At 54.1% G+C, this 18,070-nt stretch overlaps 1 protein-coding gene across 2 annotated transcripts in view; it reads left to right on the top strand.

Annotated features, from left to right (window-relative positions):
- SLC12A3 (solute carrier family 12 member 3) overlaps positions 1-17,173 on the top strand; it is a 36,362-nt gene extending 19,189 nt beyond the window's left edge. The window contains exons 19-26 of one of the 2 annotated variants that reach the window (XM_045989133.1): positions 1,004-1,086; positions 2,202-2,285; positions 2,910-3,011; positions 3,918-4,029; positions 6,353-6,439; positions 9,752-9,887; positions 11,865-11,932; positions 16,746-17,173. In XM_045989133.1, the coding sequence (XP_045845089.1) occupies positions 1,004-1,086; positions 2,202-2,285; positions 2,910-3,011; positions 3,918-4,029; positions 6,353-6,439; positions 9,752-9,887; positions 11,865-11,932; positions 16,746-16,887 (814 nt within the window). In that variant the 3' untranslated portion in view covers positions 16,888-17,173. Of the gene's footprint in view, positions 1-1,003; positions 1,087-2,201; positions 2,286-2,909; positions 3,012-3,917; positions 4,030-6,352; positions 6,440-9,751; positions 9,888-11,864; positions 11,933-15,671; positions 16,534-16,745 lie in introns of those variants that run through there. The other variant, XM_045989131.1, reaches the window with a different exon arrangement.
- The last annotated feature ends 897 nt before the right edge of the window (positions 17,174-18,070 follow it).

Genomic DNA, 18,070 nt, shown 5'->3' with positions numbered 1-18,070 from the left:
GCATTAGGCTCCCTGCTCCGTGGGGAGTCTGCTTGAGATTCTCTCTCTCCCTCTCCCTCTGTCCATCTTGCCCTGGTCGTGCATGCTTTCTCTCTGAATCTAAATAAATAATAAAAATAGAAATCTTTTTAAAATTAATGCAAAGAAAGAAGGAAAGAGGAGAGGAGAGGAAAGAAAAGGAAAGGAAGCTGAGTTTTGGGGACCTGGGACCTGCTTCCAGGTCCGCTGTGACCCAGCCACCTGACTGTGAGCCGGGCATCTCAGCTGCCTCTGACAGTGACAACAGGTGGTAGAATTTCTGTTCTCCAGCATCCCCCCAACTCCAGTGCTCCAAAACCCAAAATGCTAGGGCCTGAGAAGCGCCTGCCCCAAAGATCTGTAAACAAAGGAGCCCCACAGAGGGCAATGCCTGACCCATCAGATCAAGCCCTACTGATGGCTTCCGGGGCCCTCTGTCAGCTGGGCAGTGAATAGACTTCTGGGGTGGGAGCTTTCGAGATGTTCCCTCCGACAAGCTGTTGCTGCCCTCCTGAGCAAGGCCATTCCTACGTACACCAGCCCTCGGGGTTTTGTCTCAGCAATTCGAATCTAAAGCCAGCTGCCCACTTCCTTAGCGTGGCTCATGGGCTAGTTACTCCCTGGGTCTCGAGTTTTGCTCCTGTAAGATAAGGTTAAGAATTCCCATGCCCACCTCTGCGGGCAGGCTTGTGTAGATTATCCAAATATATCAGGAGGACAGGTCCGCTTTGCAGACTGGCCTGACTTGGTTTCCCCCTGAATATGATCGGCAGCACCCTCTGGTGCCACAGACCATAGAGCTAGAAGGGCCCTGGTGGGGCTCTCCGGTTCTGCTAGCATGTTACACAGGTGGGGAGACTGAGGCCCTGAGAGGAAGAAGTGGTATGGCAGGAGGCAGGGCCAACTGTAGACATCTGGTCTCCTGGGGGCTGGGGGCTGGGACCTGGGACCGAGGGGAGCCTGACCCCACCTGTTCTCTTTCCAGTGATGCTTTTGACTTCAACTATGGTGTGTGTGTCATGAGGATGCGTGAGGGGCTCAACGTCTCAGAGGTGATGCAGGCACACAGTGAGTACACGCCCCACCTGCTTGATGCCTCTCACAAAAACCAAAAGGGGATTCTAGAAAGTTCTAGAACCCAATTTTTAAAAAAATATTTTATTTGAGAGAGCAAGCAAGAGAGAGCACGAGCAGGGAGAGGGGCAGAGGGAAAGGGAGATACCTCGCTGAGCAGGGACCCCGATGTGGGACCCTAGGATCTTGATCTGAGCCGAAGTATGTTTAACTTACTGAACCACCCAGGCACCCCTAGAATCCAATTTTTAAGGGGTGGAGGGGAGAAAGGAGTACATTAGTAAGGAATAAAAGCTTTAAAAGTTAGCTTCTGTTGGCCTCTTAGAGCTCCTCAGGTTTCCAAATGAAGACACTGGCCAAGTTCAAGGTCACACTTCCAACTGGGGGCAGAACCAAGACTGCACCTCAGAGCTCCCCAACCACTATCAAGGTCTCTGTAATCTGGTGGATAAAGAGGATCTAATAGAGAGGAAGAAGGAAAAGACGGGAGAAAGGAGTGCTCACATAAAGACAGCAGAACATGGGGTACCTGGGTGGCTCAGGGGTTAAGCCTCTGCCTTCGGCTCAGGTCATGATCTCAGGGTCCAGGGATCGAGCCCTGCATCGGGCTCTCTGCTCAGTGGGAAGCCTGCTTCCTCCTCTCTCTCTGCCTGCCTCTCTGCCTACTTGTGATCTCTGTGAAATAAATAAATAAAGTCTTTAAAAAAAAAAAAGACAGCGGAACATGCAAATACAGAGAAAGACCATAGAGCCCAGATGTTTTGGTCCCCAAGACCCTCCCTGGGGCACCGAGGAGGGCTGTGTTTTAGTCACACAGGGGTCTTCAGACTCTGCATTGGTCACATGTGGGGGACTGAAAGAAATCATAGCATGGGAAACAAACGGGGGCAGTTCCGGAGGTGGGAGGACGGAGAGGTGTGGAGGCCAGCAGGAAGCCGGGGTTGCGGGAGCAGCAAGGGCCGGGTCCAGGGGGAGGCAGAGGCCATTTCAGGGGAAGGTGAGGGATCAGGACTTTCTTCCTCGTGGAAGGGTTAGCCTGGGAGAGGAGGAAGCCAGAAGTGCCCCAGGTTGAGGAGAGCCCGGGAACGAAGCCGCCCCCTCTCTTGCAGTTAACCCGATGTTTGACCCCGTGTTTGACCCAGCAGAGGACAGCAAAGAAGCCAACACCAGCAGGGCCAGGCCATCTGTCTCAGGCACGTGTCAGTCTGCACGCCACCCAGAGGCTCAGGATGCTTTCACGCTGTGGGGCAGCCAGTGGTGGGCCTTGAGGGAGCCTGGTCATGGGCAGGAGATGCCCAAGACTGTTGGGTTGGGTAACCGGGGACCGGAGCGGGCAGGCTCGGGCAATATTCCACCTTGCAGCCCTTCTTGGGAATTCAGTGTCTGGGCATTGTGGGAACCCACCCAGCTGGCTCCGCGGCCCGTGTGAGACCCCTCCAAGAGGGCCCCTGGCCTCGCTCAGAGGTGACGGGCAGGGAGAAGAGGAGCGGGCTTCTCCCTCAGTCCTTTCCCACAGATGCTCTGGGAGGCAGGCCAATAAGGGAGGGGTGCATCCCAGGACTGCACATCTGGGACCCCTGCTCCTGGTCCAGCTGGCTGAGAAACGGGTTTTAGGGTCCCACTGCCCGAGAGCCGGTGGTGGTGCTCTGGGCCAGTCCCCACCTTGCGCGCCCTCAGCAGGGTGCTTCCTGCCGCTGCAGAGCCGGTGTGGGGGACAGCGAGCCCACTTCACGTGGCAGCTGGCTCCGTGTTCAGACAGAGTCCGGTGTGTGAAGGTGAGCTGCTCTCAGGTGACCCCCCCCCCCTTGCTCCTGCAGTGGACCCCGAGGCCCTGGGGCGGGAGGAGCAGGCCAGCACCATCTTCCAGTCTGAGCAGGGCAAAAAGAGCATCGACATCTACTGGCTATTCGATGACGGAGGTCAGTGTTCCCCTGGTCAGCAGCTCTCCCCGGGGGCTGCCTTCTCTCCATGGCCTATACTTTCTGGCTGCTCTGGGCAAGGTCCCTGGAGGGACCCCAGAGCCCAGTAAGGGGGACTAGTGACCCTTGGGCTGGAGGAATCCTGGCTGGGCCCCTCTTCTTGGTGTAAACCGGGACTTTGTCAGAGGAGCTGATGTCAGCATGGGATGGAACCTTAGGGGTTCAGATGAGATGGACCTTAGGGGTCACAGTCCTCTGCCAGAAATGGGGGGATGCTGTAGGAATGTTCTTCACTTCCCAGAAATATCCCCTCTCCCATTTTTCTTAAAACACATGCCTCTTGGCTTTATTGCTCTGCCCCTGAGAGAGCCCTGCCCAGACAGAAAACGCTTTGCGTCCAGGAGCACGTGTCCGACGGATGGTAGCTTCTGTAGACCGAACACTTGCTACACACTTGACACTAAGTGTGAACCCTAGGCAGGAACTGTGATGAGACCCGTTTACAAAGAAGGAAACTGAGGCATAGAGCCGTGAAGTAATGGGTCAGTTGGTGCGGGATATGCAGTGATAAGGGACAGCTGGTCCTTGGCCTCCTGCACAGAGATGACAAGGAGAGATGAGGGTTCGCATCCACTGGTGAAATCTTTAACCTTAAAAAAAAAAAATGCCAGCAATCCAGATTTTCATGTGAAAATCCCCCAATTATTAAATGTCAGGTCATGGATTTCAAAACATCACGCAGGCCACATGAACCCCGGCCCAGAGAGCCCCATGGGCCCCCTTGGTTTACACATTACAGAGATGAGTAAACTGAGGTCCACAGAGAGGAAAAGGGGTGCCAATGTCAGAGTGGGGCGGGGACCCAGAGGGTGTTCTATCCTGAGAGCAGCTCCCCCTTGATGCCAGGCCTCACCCTCCTCATCCCGTATCTTCTCGGCCGCAAGAAGAGATGGAGCAAATGCAGGATCCGCGTGTTCGTGGGGGGCCAGATCAGCAGGATGGACCAGGAGAGGAAGGCGTAAGTGAGGAGCGCTGGGGGGAGGGGCCGCACAGGACCAGCACTATCCCAGCTCTGCCCAAGAGTAACCCCTCTTGCTCTCCCCGACCTGTGCCACTGCCCCCTCCTGGAGGACCCAGTCGTCTCCAGGTCACAGCAGAGCTGAGGGAGCTCTGGGCAGGCGCAGGTTTCTGTCTATTTTGGACGCTATTTTGCTGTCCCAGTTCCCCCTGTTAATAAGATGCAGACGCCCTACCTCCATGACCGGGAGGATCGTTATATCGTAAAAGCACAAATCTGCTCAAGGAGAGATCTGTGTGAAATGAAGGATGGAGAAGGCCCTTCCTGCTGAGAAGTGAGAGGGGGCACTGAGGCTCCTTCAGGGCAACGTCCCCATCCCAAGCTCGGGATGCTGTCCCTGGTGAGACAGGAGGTATTTAGTGGCCAGAAGCTGGGACAGCAAATGCCACTGGATTTCTTAGAGAGAAGTGACTTTTGATTCTCTCCCAACGGTGTGGCTCCTTCTGCAGGAGAAGGGCTCTCTGCTGGGGAACACGGGCTCATCTGTCTCAGCCAGAGAGGACGGGCCTGGCTGGGGGCTGGGGCAGGCAATGGCAGAATTGAGCTCAACCAGCCAGAATTTGGTCACGTTGGATTATTTATTTGGGTTTTCTTGATCACCTCTTTCTGGCAAGAGATGCTGGTTTTCTGTTGAAAATTGCCATATGAAATTTCCAGGTGCAGGTAAGTAAGAATGTGAGTTGATTGAAGCTGAAAAGGAAGTAAATGGAAAGGTAGGTAGACAGGTCGGCCTTGTTTAGAACAAGGTCAAGTGAGGTGGAAGGTTGTGGGTTGGGAGACGCTGGAGGGGGCAGCTGGGTAGGAACAATGGGTGGCTTGCTCAAGGTCACGCCATGTATTAGCCAAAGGGAAAAAAACTCTGCTGGCCTCTGGTGTGTTCTGCCACTGTCCCAGCCCTGATGTCCCTGGGTCAAGACCCCTGAGCCTGTGCCACCAGGACCACATGCCCATGACCCCTTCTCGGTCACTCCCTGTGTGAGTTAAGGGCAACCAGCCATCTCCTCTCCTGGCCCTCACCCCTGCTGAGAACCTCTGTGATCTCCAGAGATAAAGAAGTCCGGAAGACTGCTTCATAGGCTCAGCTCTCTGTTGTAGCCCCGAATGCAAGCCTGAGCTAGTGGAGCTCAAGGCTGTGGCACCAGGGGGTCATGGGTGTCCTGCACATGAAGGGTGTGGGATGTCCTCTGCCTCCCAACTGTCCAGCCAGGCCAAGCCCTCTGGCCTCCTTGTGACCCCGAGGCCAGGCTGGTGCTGCCTCCGGCTGGGTCCCTGCCCAAGCCTGCCACCCCCACGCTGCATACCAGCACATCTGCTCACAGCTCTGCTTTCCTACTCTCCCTCCCAAGTTCCCAAGCGACTTGATGGCTGGACCTTAAGGTTTATCCCCCGTCCCTCCCCCTCACCCAGCCAGCCACTTGCTGCTCCTGCCCCACCTCCTACACCCCCATGCCCTCACTTATTTATTTGGACTCCCCACCCCCATGCACTCAAACCCTGCCAACTTGCTCTGGGGTATCCCCAAAGCCACATCCCGCTCCAAATTCTGAGGCACTGGGTAGGCTAGAGCCAAGGCAGGTGTATTCTTCCGAAGGCTCCTTGGCTGATTGCACTGTGGGCACCCCTACCACGCCCCCTTTGGCCTATAATGATCTTGTGTACCATGCACCGTCCAGCTAGATTGCCACCTCCTCCGTGAAGCCTTCCCTGACTGCCACCAACCACAGACCCACAGACGGCATCTCCTCCCCTGTTACATGCAGCGTCAGTGCTACATGCACAGGCTCGCTCCTCCTGGTTCTATACTTCGTTCATGGGTGTCATGTCTGATTCCATAGACCACCCTGCAATTTCCCTCTTATCCCTTAGACCCTCAGTCCTCGAAGTGTTCTCCGTGGATCGGTTTCCCATCACCTGGGAGCTTGTCAGAATGCAGAATCCCAGGCCCTACCCCAGACCAGATGAATCAGACTCTGTATTAGACCAAGGTCCCCGGCAGACGTACAGACATTAGAATGTAGGGTGTGCTAGTGCCGAGGTGGCCACCAGGTGCTTGGGGAAATGCTGCTCAATCCCTTTTCCTTACCGCCTGTCATCCTCTGACCTGCTTAATCAACATTTGTCTCTTGTCCGCCCCTGCCCAGGTGAGAACATCCGCTCCCTGAGGCCAGGGTTTGATCTGCGGTTTTTCACTACTGGGTCCTCGATAGACAATACGAACAAATACGAACTCACTGAATAGTGTTTAAAAACCTCTGTCTCCCAGGCTCATCTCCCTTTTGAGCAAGTTCCGACTGGGATTCCACGAGGTTCACATCCTTCCCGACATCAACCAGAAGCCGCGTGCTGAGCAGTGAGTGCTGTGTGTTGACTTCCTTCCCAGGCAGGAGGGCCAGTTGTGTGCCCCGCACAGCCCTGTCTGGTGAGCCCTGGACAGACAGGGCTCCGGGCAGGCAAAGAGGAGGGGGAGGAGTTTGCAGCCTTTTACTTCCCCGTAGGGGTTTCTTCCTTTGCATATCAGAGCTCAGGTCTTTGCCAGAAATACCCCTGGGCTGGAGGATGTTGAATGTTCACATTTGTGCTTTTCTTGGAGCAAGAGTTTGATTTTATTTATTTATTTTTAAAAAGATTTTATTTATTTATTTATTTGAGAGAGAGAGAAAGAGAATGAGAGAGAAAGAGAACACGAGTGGAGAAAGGTCAGCGGGAGAAGCAGACTCCCTGCCGAGCAGGGAGCCCAATGTGGGACTCCATCCCGGGGCTCCAGGATCGACCTGAGCTGAAGGCAGTTGCTTAACCAACTGAGCCATCCAGGAGCCCGAAGCATGTGTTTTAAAGCTGGTGCAAGTCTCGGCTGTTCTGCCCCTTGAGTGAGGGAAAGCAGGTGTTTCATCCTCAAGGGACCCCACCCCCACCCACCCCACGGACCTGGGGGGAGGGGCGGGGTGGGAGCAGGTCTCTGGCTTCACACTTCACACTGCTTGCTACTTGCAAATTTCTAAATTTTCTCCAGCACCCTGAAGGGTTGTCATAAAGCAGTGGTTCTCCAACTTCAGCCCACAACAGAATCACATGAGGACTTACAAAAACGCAGCTTGCTGAGTCCCCCTCCTCCCGCCCCCACCCCAAGATTCTGAGTCAGTAGGTCCGGGGTAGTGCCTGAGAAGCTGCATTCCTAACAAGCTCTTGGGTGCTGGTCTGGGTGCTTCACTGGGAGAACCACTGTCTTAAAGACAGTCTGTGTAAAGTGCTTCACACAGCGTCCAGCCCCAAGTCAGTGTTCAGTAGATGGTGGATCAACGGCTTTTGCCCTCTAGACCTTGACCTTTTCGAGGTCTCAGCTGCGTTATGGACTTGCTTCCTTCTCTAAGCCTTGCTGAACTGAAGTTCCTGAAAAAGGAGCTGTGACTGGCCCAGCTCATCCCTTCCCACGGGGCCAAGGTGGAGGTTGCTGCAAAGCCTATTTCTTGGCTACCTTTGCTCTATTTGGCTATGTCCTGGGCTGGCAGAATCACATGCCCAGAAACACATGGCTGGAGGCCAGGGGCCATGGCAGAGGCACATGCCTTCCACAGGGCTGAGGGATACTGGAGCAAACAGAATGGAAGGTGCAAAGGCCCTGAGGCGGCAGTGTGGCAGCCACAGCCTCAGATGTTATTTCTATGAACACACTGGTGCTGGGAGTGGGGAAAACATTGAAGGGTCTGGGCCACAACTCTCCTTCTCCCCAGATGCACCAGCAAGCTCATGGACTTTACTCAAATCCCCGTGTGAACTTGTAGCTAGGCTCAATGGCGGTGTCCAAAGGGATGGCGACTCACTGGCTCAATGATTCAATTCCCTAGTCTGAAACCAAAACATTTATAATCAAGCTTGCTTTCTGTAAATCCCTGTACATGAGATTTTCCAGCCCTCTACCCCCTCAGTAAAGTCAGGTCCGTCCTGACCTCTTACCTCTCCCTTATATTCCCCATTACCTGGGGAGGGAAGGAACTAGTCTGTGGGTTGGATACATCGGCTCCTCCCATGTGCCTGGGTGGAGATGAGTCCATCAGAGCTCCAGCGGGGGATGATACCCGCCCCAGCGCAAGCTGGAAAAAGTCCAGAACCGCACACGGGAGGAGGGAGGCAGAGATGCACCAGAACACAGGAGAGAATGCAGCTGGGCTGTCTGTGGGCAGAGGAGCAAAGCCTTGATTCAGGCCTCAAAGAGAGGCAGTGGGGGATACCTTCTCCGTGGGAGGAGCTTGAGAGCAAGCCCGAAGACCCTGCCCAGCAGCCCTGATCTTTAAAACCCCGCCTGGGCCCTTCTCTGCCTCCACTTCCTGGTCCTCTCTCTCCTCCTTTGCACAGCCACGCTTCTCCAAAGAGATCGACTGTCTTTGCAGCTACTTCCTCACGGAGATCCCCCTGGCCGTCATCACTGGCCTCCGCCTCACCCACAGAGCCCCTTTCTGGGCTCGTCTTGCTCTGCCTCTCCGCTGCAGCCCCCATAATGGTCCCTCTGGGGACAGCTCTTCCTTTAGGTTTGGAGGTGTCCCCCTCCACCAGATTCCTCTAGTTGCTGGCTAGTCCTCCTTTCTCTGACTGATGCCTGCCAGCATCCTTGGGATTTGGCCCTGGAGCTTTGTCTCTTCTTTTTTTTTTTTTTTTAAGATTTTTTATTTATTTATTTGATAGAGATCACAAGTAGTCAGAGAGGCAGGCAGAGAGAGAGGAAGGGAAGCAGGCTCCCTGCTGAGCAGAGAGACCGATGCGGGGCTCGATCCCAGGACCCTGAGATCATGACCTGAGCCGAAGGCAGAAGCTTTAACCCACTGAGCCACCCAGGCGTCCCTGGACCTTTGTCTCTTGACTCTGTCCCCAGTGTGAGCTCCTCCATCCCTATGGCTGTAGGGGGCTTCATCTGAAGGCCGAGCAGTCTGAATTTCTATTTTTAATCCTGTAAGTCAAGTCACACAGAACAACCTCCAACAGATTCCCATCTCACTCGGGGCCAATAGCGAAGGCCTTCATGGTCCGGGCTGTCACAATTGTGTGTCCTCACCTCACCCCCACTTTCCTCTGCCCTCACCTTGCTCTGGCCGTACTGCTTTCTTTGCTGCTCCTCAAAGAAACTGAACATACTTCTGCCTCAGGGCCTTGGCACCTTCAGCTCTGTGTGCTCCAGCACCCACTGGCCTGTAAAGAGCTGGCTTCAGAAGGACAGGCATCCTTCAGCTTCAGGGAGGCCTTCCTTCCCCCAAATATTTCCTGTCCTGGTACCCAGTTTGTGTCTTCATTAAGCTCACGATGTAGATTTGCTTGTTTATTGTCCAGCAGATGGAGAGCTTGTAGAGAACATTGTAGGGCTTTTTGTTCCGTGATGTGCGGTGCAGAACCTGGCACAGGATGGTTAGTGCTCAGGGACAACCTGCGGAACGGTCGGGTGGGTGGAGGTGGGTCCCAGGCCAGGCGTCGTGGATGACATTTGGTGGAATGCCAGCCCCAACGGTCAAGGCTGATTGCTGCCCGGAAGCTGCGTTGATGTAAACCACAGCGTTAGAAGGGCTTTAGCCTGAAAAGCGTGTCCCTGTGGCGTCCATCTCCGTCTCCCCCCGGGGGACCTAGTTCCCCTGGAAACCAGGCTGCCTCACGGGGTCTCACCCACTCTCTCTGTCCCCAGCACCAAGCGGTTTGAGGACATGATTGCACCCTTCCGCCTGAATGACGGCTTCAAGGACGAGGCCACTGTCATGGAGATGAGGCGGGATTGTCCCTGGAAGATCTCAGATGAGGAGATTAACAAGAACAGAGTCAAGGTACCTGAGAGAGAAGGGCCTGGCAGGGGTGAGGTGGGGTGGGAATGGAGGCGCTCCTTCGCTCCTTTGGGTCAGGGCCACGTGCCCCCATCTGTCCTGAGCTTCCTCAACACCCTCTCCTTTCCATCCTCTTCCACCTCTCCCTGGCCTCTGCAGTATCCTCAAGCCACAGCTGCTGGGTAAACCGGTTGTGGAACTCAGAGCCATTCTTGACCTGAGTCACACTGTGGCAATGGAAAGGCGGGAGCTCTCCCTCTCTCCTCTTGTCACTGGTGGAGCAGATTCGTGAGACAGGTGGCGAAGGTCAAGGTGAAACTTGCCCTGTGGGCCAACAAAGTGCCTGATGGTTTCTCCTCGTCTGCAGAGCCCCATCCGACGTGTAGCCTAAAATCGTGACCACCCCATCCAGACAGAATCTTCCAGATTCTTTAAGGCCTAAAGGAGGGTTGTGGTTGCTGTGGCCACTTTAAGATTGGGTGAGCATTTAGGGAGCTGGGGAAGGAGGTCACAGCTCTGCTCCCTGTGCTCGGGATCAGTGGTCCCGCACCCCCACTTTGCCCTCAGAGGACATTTGGCAAAGTGTCCATTTACCTCTGGAGGGTGGGATCGCTATTGTCACTTAGTGAGTAGAAGCCTGGGATGATATTAAACATCCTACAACCCACAGGACAGTTCCCACGATGAAGAATTATTCCCCTCAAAATGTCACTAGTGTAGGGTCTGGAGTCTGTGACCTCCGTGAACTCACTTTCCCGACGTTCTCCATTTTCTCAAATGGGGTGTCCTCCCACGGTCAGACTCTTTTTTTTTTTAAATGGTAATTAAACAGATCATGTTTTTTTTTTTTTTTTAAGATTTTATTTATTTATTTGACAGAGAGAGATCACAAGTAGGCAGAGAGGCAGGCAGAGAGAGTGAGAGGGAAGCAGGCTCCCCGCCAAGCAGAAAGCCCGATGCGGGGCTCGATCCCAGGACCCTGAGATCATGACCCGAGCTGAAGGCAGCGGCTTAAACCACTGAGCCACCCAGGCACCCCCCACGGTCAGACTCTTGAGTCCCAATCATTTCTGAACAATCTGGAGACAGGCCTTGGGGTGGGAGGGAGGCTCCCCCACAACCGAACCTCACACAAGCTTTAGGGAATTCTTTTTTTTTTTTTTTTTTTTAAGATTTTATTTATTTATTTGACAGAGATCACAAGTGGGCAGAGAGGCAGGCAGAGAGAGAGAGGGAAGCAGGCTCCCTGCTGAGTAGAGAACCCGATGCAGGGCTCGATCCCAGGACCCTGAGATCATGACCTGAGCTGAAGGCAGAGGCTTTAACCCACTGAGCCACGCAGGCGCCCCCTGCTTCAGGGAATTCTGATCTGTCAGCCCAGAGACCCTGCCCCAGAGGGCTCACAGCTCCTTGGAAAACTCTGGATGAAGTGTAGTGTTTGAAGAAGACTCTGGTCTGGCCTGTGACGGAGGAGGAAGAAGGGACACATTCCGCCTGTGCCTTGAGTCTCCCTTATCAAGCGCCTTCCATGTGCCTGGCCCTTGACAACCACATGTTTTTGCGTGGGTTATTGCCCTCAACCCTGCCCACGTTCCCCTGGGGAGGGGATTATCGTACCCATTTTACAGTGAAGACAGTGACGCTCAAGGTCACATGCCTTGCTTGGGTTCTCTCTGCTGTGAGCAGCTCACCCCACATCACGGAAGGTGCTCTCTCTCCCAACTAACCTCCCCCCCGACCCCCGCCCCAGTCATGGAAATAGGGTCTGGCAAAGTAAAGGCAAGTAAGGTTTCCCAAGGAGCTGAACTTGGCTCTCTGTTACTCTGAGGGTCCCCTCCATCTCGGAGGAAGGAGAGTGTAATAATTAAGGGGGAAGAATTCGTGCATCTGGTCTGAAATGTTAAAGAAGACGTGCCTGGGCTTGTTGAGGACCACTCCTGAGGATGTGGGCATTGACCCCCTGGCTTCTCCTTGCTCCAGTCCCTTCGGCAGGTGAGGCTGAATGAGATTCTGCAGGATTCCTCCCGGGACGCCGCGCTGGTAGTCATGTAAGTAGCTGCTGCCGGGAGAGGAAGCCTGTCCCTGAGGCCCAGGATGTCTGCTCTGGGAAGGGGCTCAGGAGGTACATGCCGGCTGAGGACCCGAGCCCGCCCCATGAGCCAGAAGGGCCCAAAGCTCCAGGAAACACAGCCCAGGCGGCTTCTTGGCACGTGACTGGGCCTGCCCCCGCTCGGCACCCCTCATCTGAGTGCCAGCTGGCAGAAGTCTAGGGCCTCACACGGCCGAGGCCTGGCCGACCCCCCCCACCACCATTTTCCCTTGTTCGCCACCTTTCCCTGCCAAACACAGTTTGGCAAAGAGGACCCCGCTCATTCAGGAAGAAAATTGATTCCTAGTTGTTTGGGAATCACCCAGCCCTCCTTGGCCATGGGCCACCCCCGGCTGCTGTGGGTGCCAAGCCTGGGTGGCAACAGGGGCACAGGGTCTCCGTGCCGGGCTCTGTGCCTGTCAGGCTGCTGCGGCCTGTGGCCAGCTCTGAGCCACTTCTGCTGGGTATGGGCCGAAGCTGAGGGCGTGGAAGGTGAAGGGACAGGTGGCTGTGGCAGAGAGGGTCTCAGAGCGGCTCTGTTCTCACAGAGGCCGGGAGGAAGAACATGGTCAGCCAGGCCCTCTGACCCTCTCCCCCAGAGAAGGCTAGCTCAGAGGGAACAGGGTGTTAAGCAAGGACCCTAACTGGACTGGCTTGCATTTCCTGAGGGCAGGCCACCTGGGAATTCCTCTGGACGGACCAGAAGCTTGCAGAACCAGTTTTCTCATACCCTGAGACCAGGATCAAGCACACCCTTTTGAAGTTCCAGTGCAGAATGAAAATGTGGGACCCCTTGTTCGAAAATTGTTGAGAATGACAAGATGGCAGCAGCAGGGGATGGAACCCAGCATGGGACCCTGCTAAGTGGGGTGGGGTCCGGGGTGGGGGGGGAGATGTGACCGCGCAGCTTGCACGCCCACGAGGCTGGCTCTGCCTCAACAGGGCTCCCTGGGGCTCTTAGGGAGAACATTTTTCGGTACAAAGAAAGTGCTTTGTGTTTCCTTGATGCGGGAACTGTGGTAAGAGAAAGGGCTGCGTTTCTCTGCGAGCCTCTGGCCAACACCCAGCAGTGAGTGTGCCTAGGGCAGGGTCTGTCTAGGTTGTGGACCCGGTCCCAGTGCAAGACAGTGGCTTCATCCCAGGATGGCATCCCAGACCTTTCCTTGGGTGTGGTGCCAAGCCGCCTCCTTGTGAGGGTGAGGGCTAACCCCGTTCGGAAAAGCGGGTTTGCTCTGTCTCTGCTCACTGTGTGGCCTTGGGCAAGTAACCCTACTTCTCTGTGTCTTTGTCTCCCTGATTATAAAGAACGGTTTAACGTAATTATTTCCAAGGTTGCCCTTCACGCCAAGATGCTATGGTGGGTTTTTTTTTTTTTTTTAGATTTTATCTTTTATTTATTTGACAGAGAGATCACAAGTAGGCAGAGAGGCAGGCAGAGAGAGAAGGGGAAGCAGGTTCCCCGCTGAGCAGAGAGCCTGACTCGGGGCTTGATCCCAGGACCCTGAGATCATGACCTGAGCCAAAGGCAGAGGCTTAACCCACTGAGCCACCCAGGTGCCCAGAGATGCTATGATTTTAAGTTTAAGTTATTATAAGATAAGTCAGTCTCTCAAGCCATGAGATGAGAAATTTCACCCAGGGAGGTGAGCCCTTATGGGCACTTTCTCCACCCCATTCCCCTATCCCCTGGACCCCAGAGGGAAAAACAGCCCCCCACCCAGCGGCCTTTGAAGGAGTAGCCGACACAAATAATCATGAGTCCAGTCACTTTATTTTTTTAAATTAATTAATTTATCTATCTATCTATCTGTTTATTTATGCATTCATCTATTATTTATTTGAGAGAGAGAGTGAGCAGAGGGAGAGGGAGAAGCAGACTCCCCGCTGAGCAGGGAGCCCGACAAGGGGCTTCCTACCTTCACTGGGGAGGGCACAGCCGCTGAGCCTTGGCATTGCCAACCTCCAACCCAGAGACATGCCCACCAGCGTTTCTAAAAATTCAGCCCGAGGGTCACTTTCATCGGCCCCAGGATTTGGCACATTCCTCAGTTCCTTTCAGATCAGGGTCTGGGGCGGGGTGGAGAAGACTGCATTCCCCAGAAATTCCAAGGGAGGAAAAAATCCTCCCCTCCCCCCTCAGGAGGAAAAACAAAATTACACTTTCCAGTGTTCTGAAGAGCGTCCTCAGACCATTTTCTAGAGCAGGTTTGAGGCAGAACTTAGTTGTTCGCCGTCGACCCGACAGCGGTTTATCTGATTAATGGCCTGTGTTTGAGTCCAGCTTCGCCCTGGCGGCTGATCAGCCGGATCTACAGCCTTTGCCTAGATGACGAGCAACCTATTTCTGCTCTCCCTTTTGGGACTAGACCCTTCCCTTTTCCTATAAAGAAGCCCTCCTCCAAAGCAAATGACCATTGAAATAACGATCATCAACATCGCGTTTTACTGATTGAGCCTCACTCGAGGCATGGGGCCTTAGTAATTTTTCAAAACTCTGCTCAGTGGTTCTGTTTTTACCCCTGTCTACCCGGCAACACACAGACTTTGGAGACAGGGAAACTGAGTCTCAGAGGAGTCAGGCAGCCTGCCCGGGACCCTGCAGTCGGGAAGCGGGGATTGGATTATGAAGCCTTAGATCCAGGTTTGGGGCCGAGGCTGCCTTTCTCTGTGGCGGAGAGATGCAAATCGGGACGAGAAGTCCTTCTGTCCTGGGGCTGCTTTATTTCTGAAGATTCATAGCTGCCGGGGTCTCACAGCCTGGGAACAGGAATCCACTGTCTCTTGCTGGCCCAGGGGCGAGTGCAAAGGGAGCCTGTCCCTTGGACGGGTGGACACTCTCTCCGCTGGGGAAGGGGGCATGACGCTGAAGCTTGAAAGGCCACAGCAAGAGTGACGGGTGTCCCCTGCCCCTGAGAATGCAGCCACCAGACCCCTCGCGGACTTTGAAATGTCTGAATTCAGTTCTTGAGAATGACGTAGGAGTTCCCCAAGGGCTTTGCTGACAACGTGACTGAAACTTCAGCACCACTGTGAAATCAGGAAAGTTTCGTCTTGATCTTTCCACTTCCCTTTCTCCTTGAGTCACCGGACACAAACGTGTTCTAAGGTGACGCCAGCGTCATGAAATACCCCCGTTCCTGTGGCCTTTCCCTGTCCCAGCAACCTTGCTTCTCTTTTAAAAAAATAATTTATTTATTTTAGAGAGAGAGAACGGGGGAGGAGCGGGGGGGAGAGGGAGAAGCAGACCCCGTGCTGAGCATGGAGCCCGATGTGGGGCACGACCCTGAGATCACTACCTGAGCCGAAACCAAGGGTCAAAGACTCAACCGACTGTGCCCCCCAGATGCCCCGGGGACCTTGCTTTCTAAAGGAGGGTAGAGGTGGTCCCCAGAGAGGCTTCAAGGATGGAATTTAAAGCAAGGGACATGTGTCCAGGGCCCCCTGTTGGCCTTCTCAGTGCGGGTCACTGCTCACAGGCATCTGGGGTGGGAGAATCCCAGGACCTTGGCTGGAGCCCCCGCTCTGCTGCTCACCAGCTCGTCACTTCCCCCTGCTAAATCACAATGAGTGTGACAACGGCTGCTTCCATGAGGAGGTGCTTGCCAGGTGCTAGGCACTGCATGGCGCCCTTTGTCACCTTTGTCCCCTTTAGAGCTTGCCAACAGCCTCTGAGGAAGGTGTGTATGTCCTCTCCGCAGGGAAGAGAAAACAGAGGCTCAAGCCTGGGAGCCACCTGCCAAAGCCACGTGGCCGAGGAGGGGCAGTGCTGCTCCCACCTGTGGCCAGAGCACAGACTCTGCAGCCCAGAGTCACTCTGTGCCTTCCTTTCTGCCCCGTGCCCTTGGCGGGGAAGAAGGCCAGCGCTGCAGGCCCTGCCCTCCTCCCCAGGGTTGTGCTCAAGTTCAGAGGTAATAGTAGCCAGGGATGTCCTGTAGGGAAACAGACTGCAAAGGGCAGCCCCAGCTTTATGTCCCGCCCACTGGGCCTGGGAGATACTGCCTTCTCCTGGAGTCAAGAGCAGGTCAGCTGTGGTCATCCCACAGCAATTTTGGAATTGCAAGATGGTGAGAAAGTCACCTTCTTGAAAAGCTGAACAGCAGCCCCCGGGCATCTCATTATCTGCACAGCATTGCACGGCAAGGGTGCTCTCAGGGCCTCACAGACATGGCAGAAGGCAGGACAGGGACCCACAACTGAAACGTGTGAGCAGATCACATCATCATGGCTATAGGCCAGTATGATTCAAGCAGCCCGAGGTGGCGAGATCACCCACTGTATCAGACTGTGTCCTTGGTGCAGGGAAAGGATAGTGAGCGAGACAGACCTGGCTGGAACGTACAATCTAGCCGAGGAGACAGACAACAAACAGACAAATGAAAAGAGGGTTTGGAGAGTGGGAAGGGCTGTGAGGACAATGAAACAGGGTGCTGTGATAAAAAGGGACAGCAAGCCTGCTCTGGAAGGGAGTGATCAGAGAAGGAGATACAGGTGAGCCACGGCTTGGGTGATCTGAAAGAGCCAACCAGGTGGAAGGGGAGAGGCTCTGCCTTCTGGGTGGGGAGAACATCACATGCAAAGGCCCTGGGGCAGGAGCAAGCTTGCCATTTATTTCAGGGTTTTAAGGAATGTGGGAGGTCATTTTTAGGGTGGCTAGGAAGGAATGCTGAAGGACTTGGTAAACAGAGTTCCTGATCAGAAAGTGAATCATGGGCTGGGCTGTGTGGGGAAGGGTACTGGTAAGTTTTTATCCGCTGCTTCTTCCTGCCTTGCAGTACCTTGCCCATAGGGAGGAAGGGGAAGTGCCCGAGCTCGCTGTACATGGCCTGGTTGGAGACGCTGTCCCAGGATCTCAGACCGCCGGTTATCCTGATCCGAGGGAACCAGGAAAACGTGCTCACCTTTTACTGCCAGTAACTCCAGGCTGGGCCATGCCTGCCCAAAGCCTAGGGTGCCTGGGACATCCGCCTGTCTGTGGGGACAAGACACGTGACCTGTTGTACTTCAAGCATCTGTTGATCTGACTGAAGAAGCTGGTAGATTTCCAAACTTTGGCTGGACCCCACTCCCATCGGACACATCCTCTGGGCTTGTTTTTATGGGCTAGAGAAGTAACAGCTGAAGTTGTGTGGAAAATTCTCTGGTGGATCCATTTTCCTTTTAAGTTTTCTTTTGATCTTGATTACAACGAATTAAGATTTCAGTCTTTGATTTTTTAAAAGAATTTATTTATTTGACAGAGAGAGAGAGCGTGCACAGGAACAGGGGGGAGGGGCAGAGAGAGGGAGAAGCAGACTCCCCGCTGAGCTGAGGATGTGGGGATGTGGGGCTCCATCCCAGGACCCGGGGATTATAACCAGATCTGAAGGCAGTTGTTAACCCACAGAGCTGCCCCGGGGCCCCCAGGCTTTGATTTATATGCAAATTTGAATCAGAGTGCTGAGTACCAATGTAGCAGATTCTAGGCTGCCTATCAGGGGGATAGGGTCCCCACATCCCTTCCCCCCAGCAGCCCTCACAGGGAGGAACCACAGGGCCCTTTGAGCCTCCATGATGCAAATTTCTTTAACCACTTCTCACTCTCTTCACTTTCCATTAGCATTTGGGTTGGTTCTCTGGTAGACCAGGGACTTTTAAATCTGCTTAGGCTGCAACTCACAGTAAGAAGTATCTTTCATGTTTGAGACTTGAAGCAAACACACACTGAAACTATGAACGTGTCACTAAACAATACTTACTCTCACTATGGGTGGCGCCCTCTGGTATTTTCTGTTTTATTTCTTTGTCTTTTTTAAATGTGGGTTGCAATCCACGAACGGGCGGTGACCCAGAATTTGAAGAAAGGCCGAGTTGGGCGTCACTGCCATTTCCACAGCCTATCCGGCGGAGAAGGAAAGGGAAGGAACAGAGTATGCGAGGAGGGGTCCTGATGATAGGCTTAGTCGAGAAAGAGCTTCAAAGGAAGGACAAGACTCCGGGTTTCTTTTTTTTTTTTTTTTTAAAGATTTTATTTTATTTATTTGACAGAGAGAGAGATCACAAGTAGGCAGAGAGGCAGAGAGGCAGGCAGAGAGAGAGGAGGAAGCAGGCTCCCTGCGGA

The sequence above is a fragment of the Meles meles genome, chromosome 19 (assembly GCF_922984935.1).
Source record: "Meles meles chromosome 19, mMelMel3.1 paternal haplotype, whole genome shotgun sequence".
In the NCBI taxonomy this organism is placed as follows: Eukaryota; Metazoa; Chordata; class Mammalia; order Carnivora; family Mustelidae; genus Meles; species Meles meles.
The sequence above is the reverse complement of the archived record's forward strand: the minus strand, read 5'-3'. Positions and strand labels throughout refer to the sequence as shown.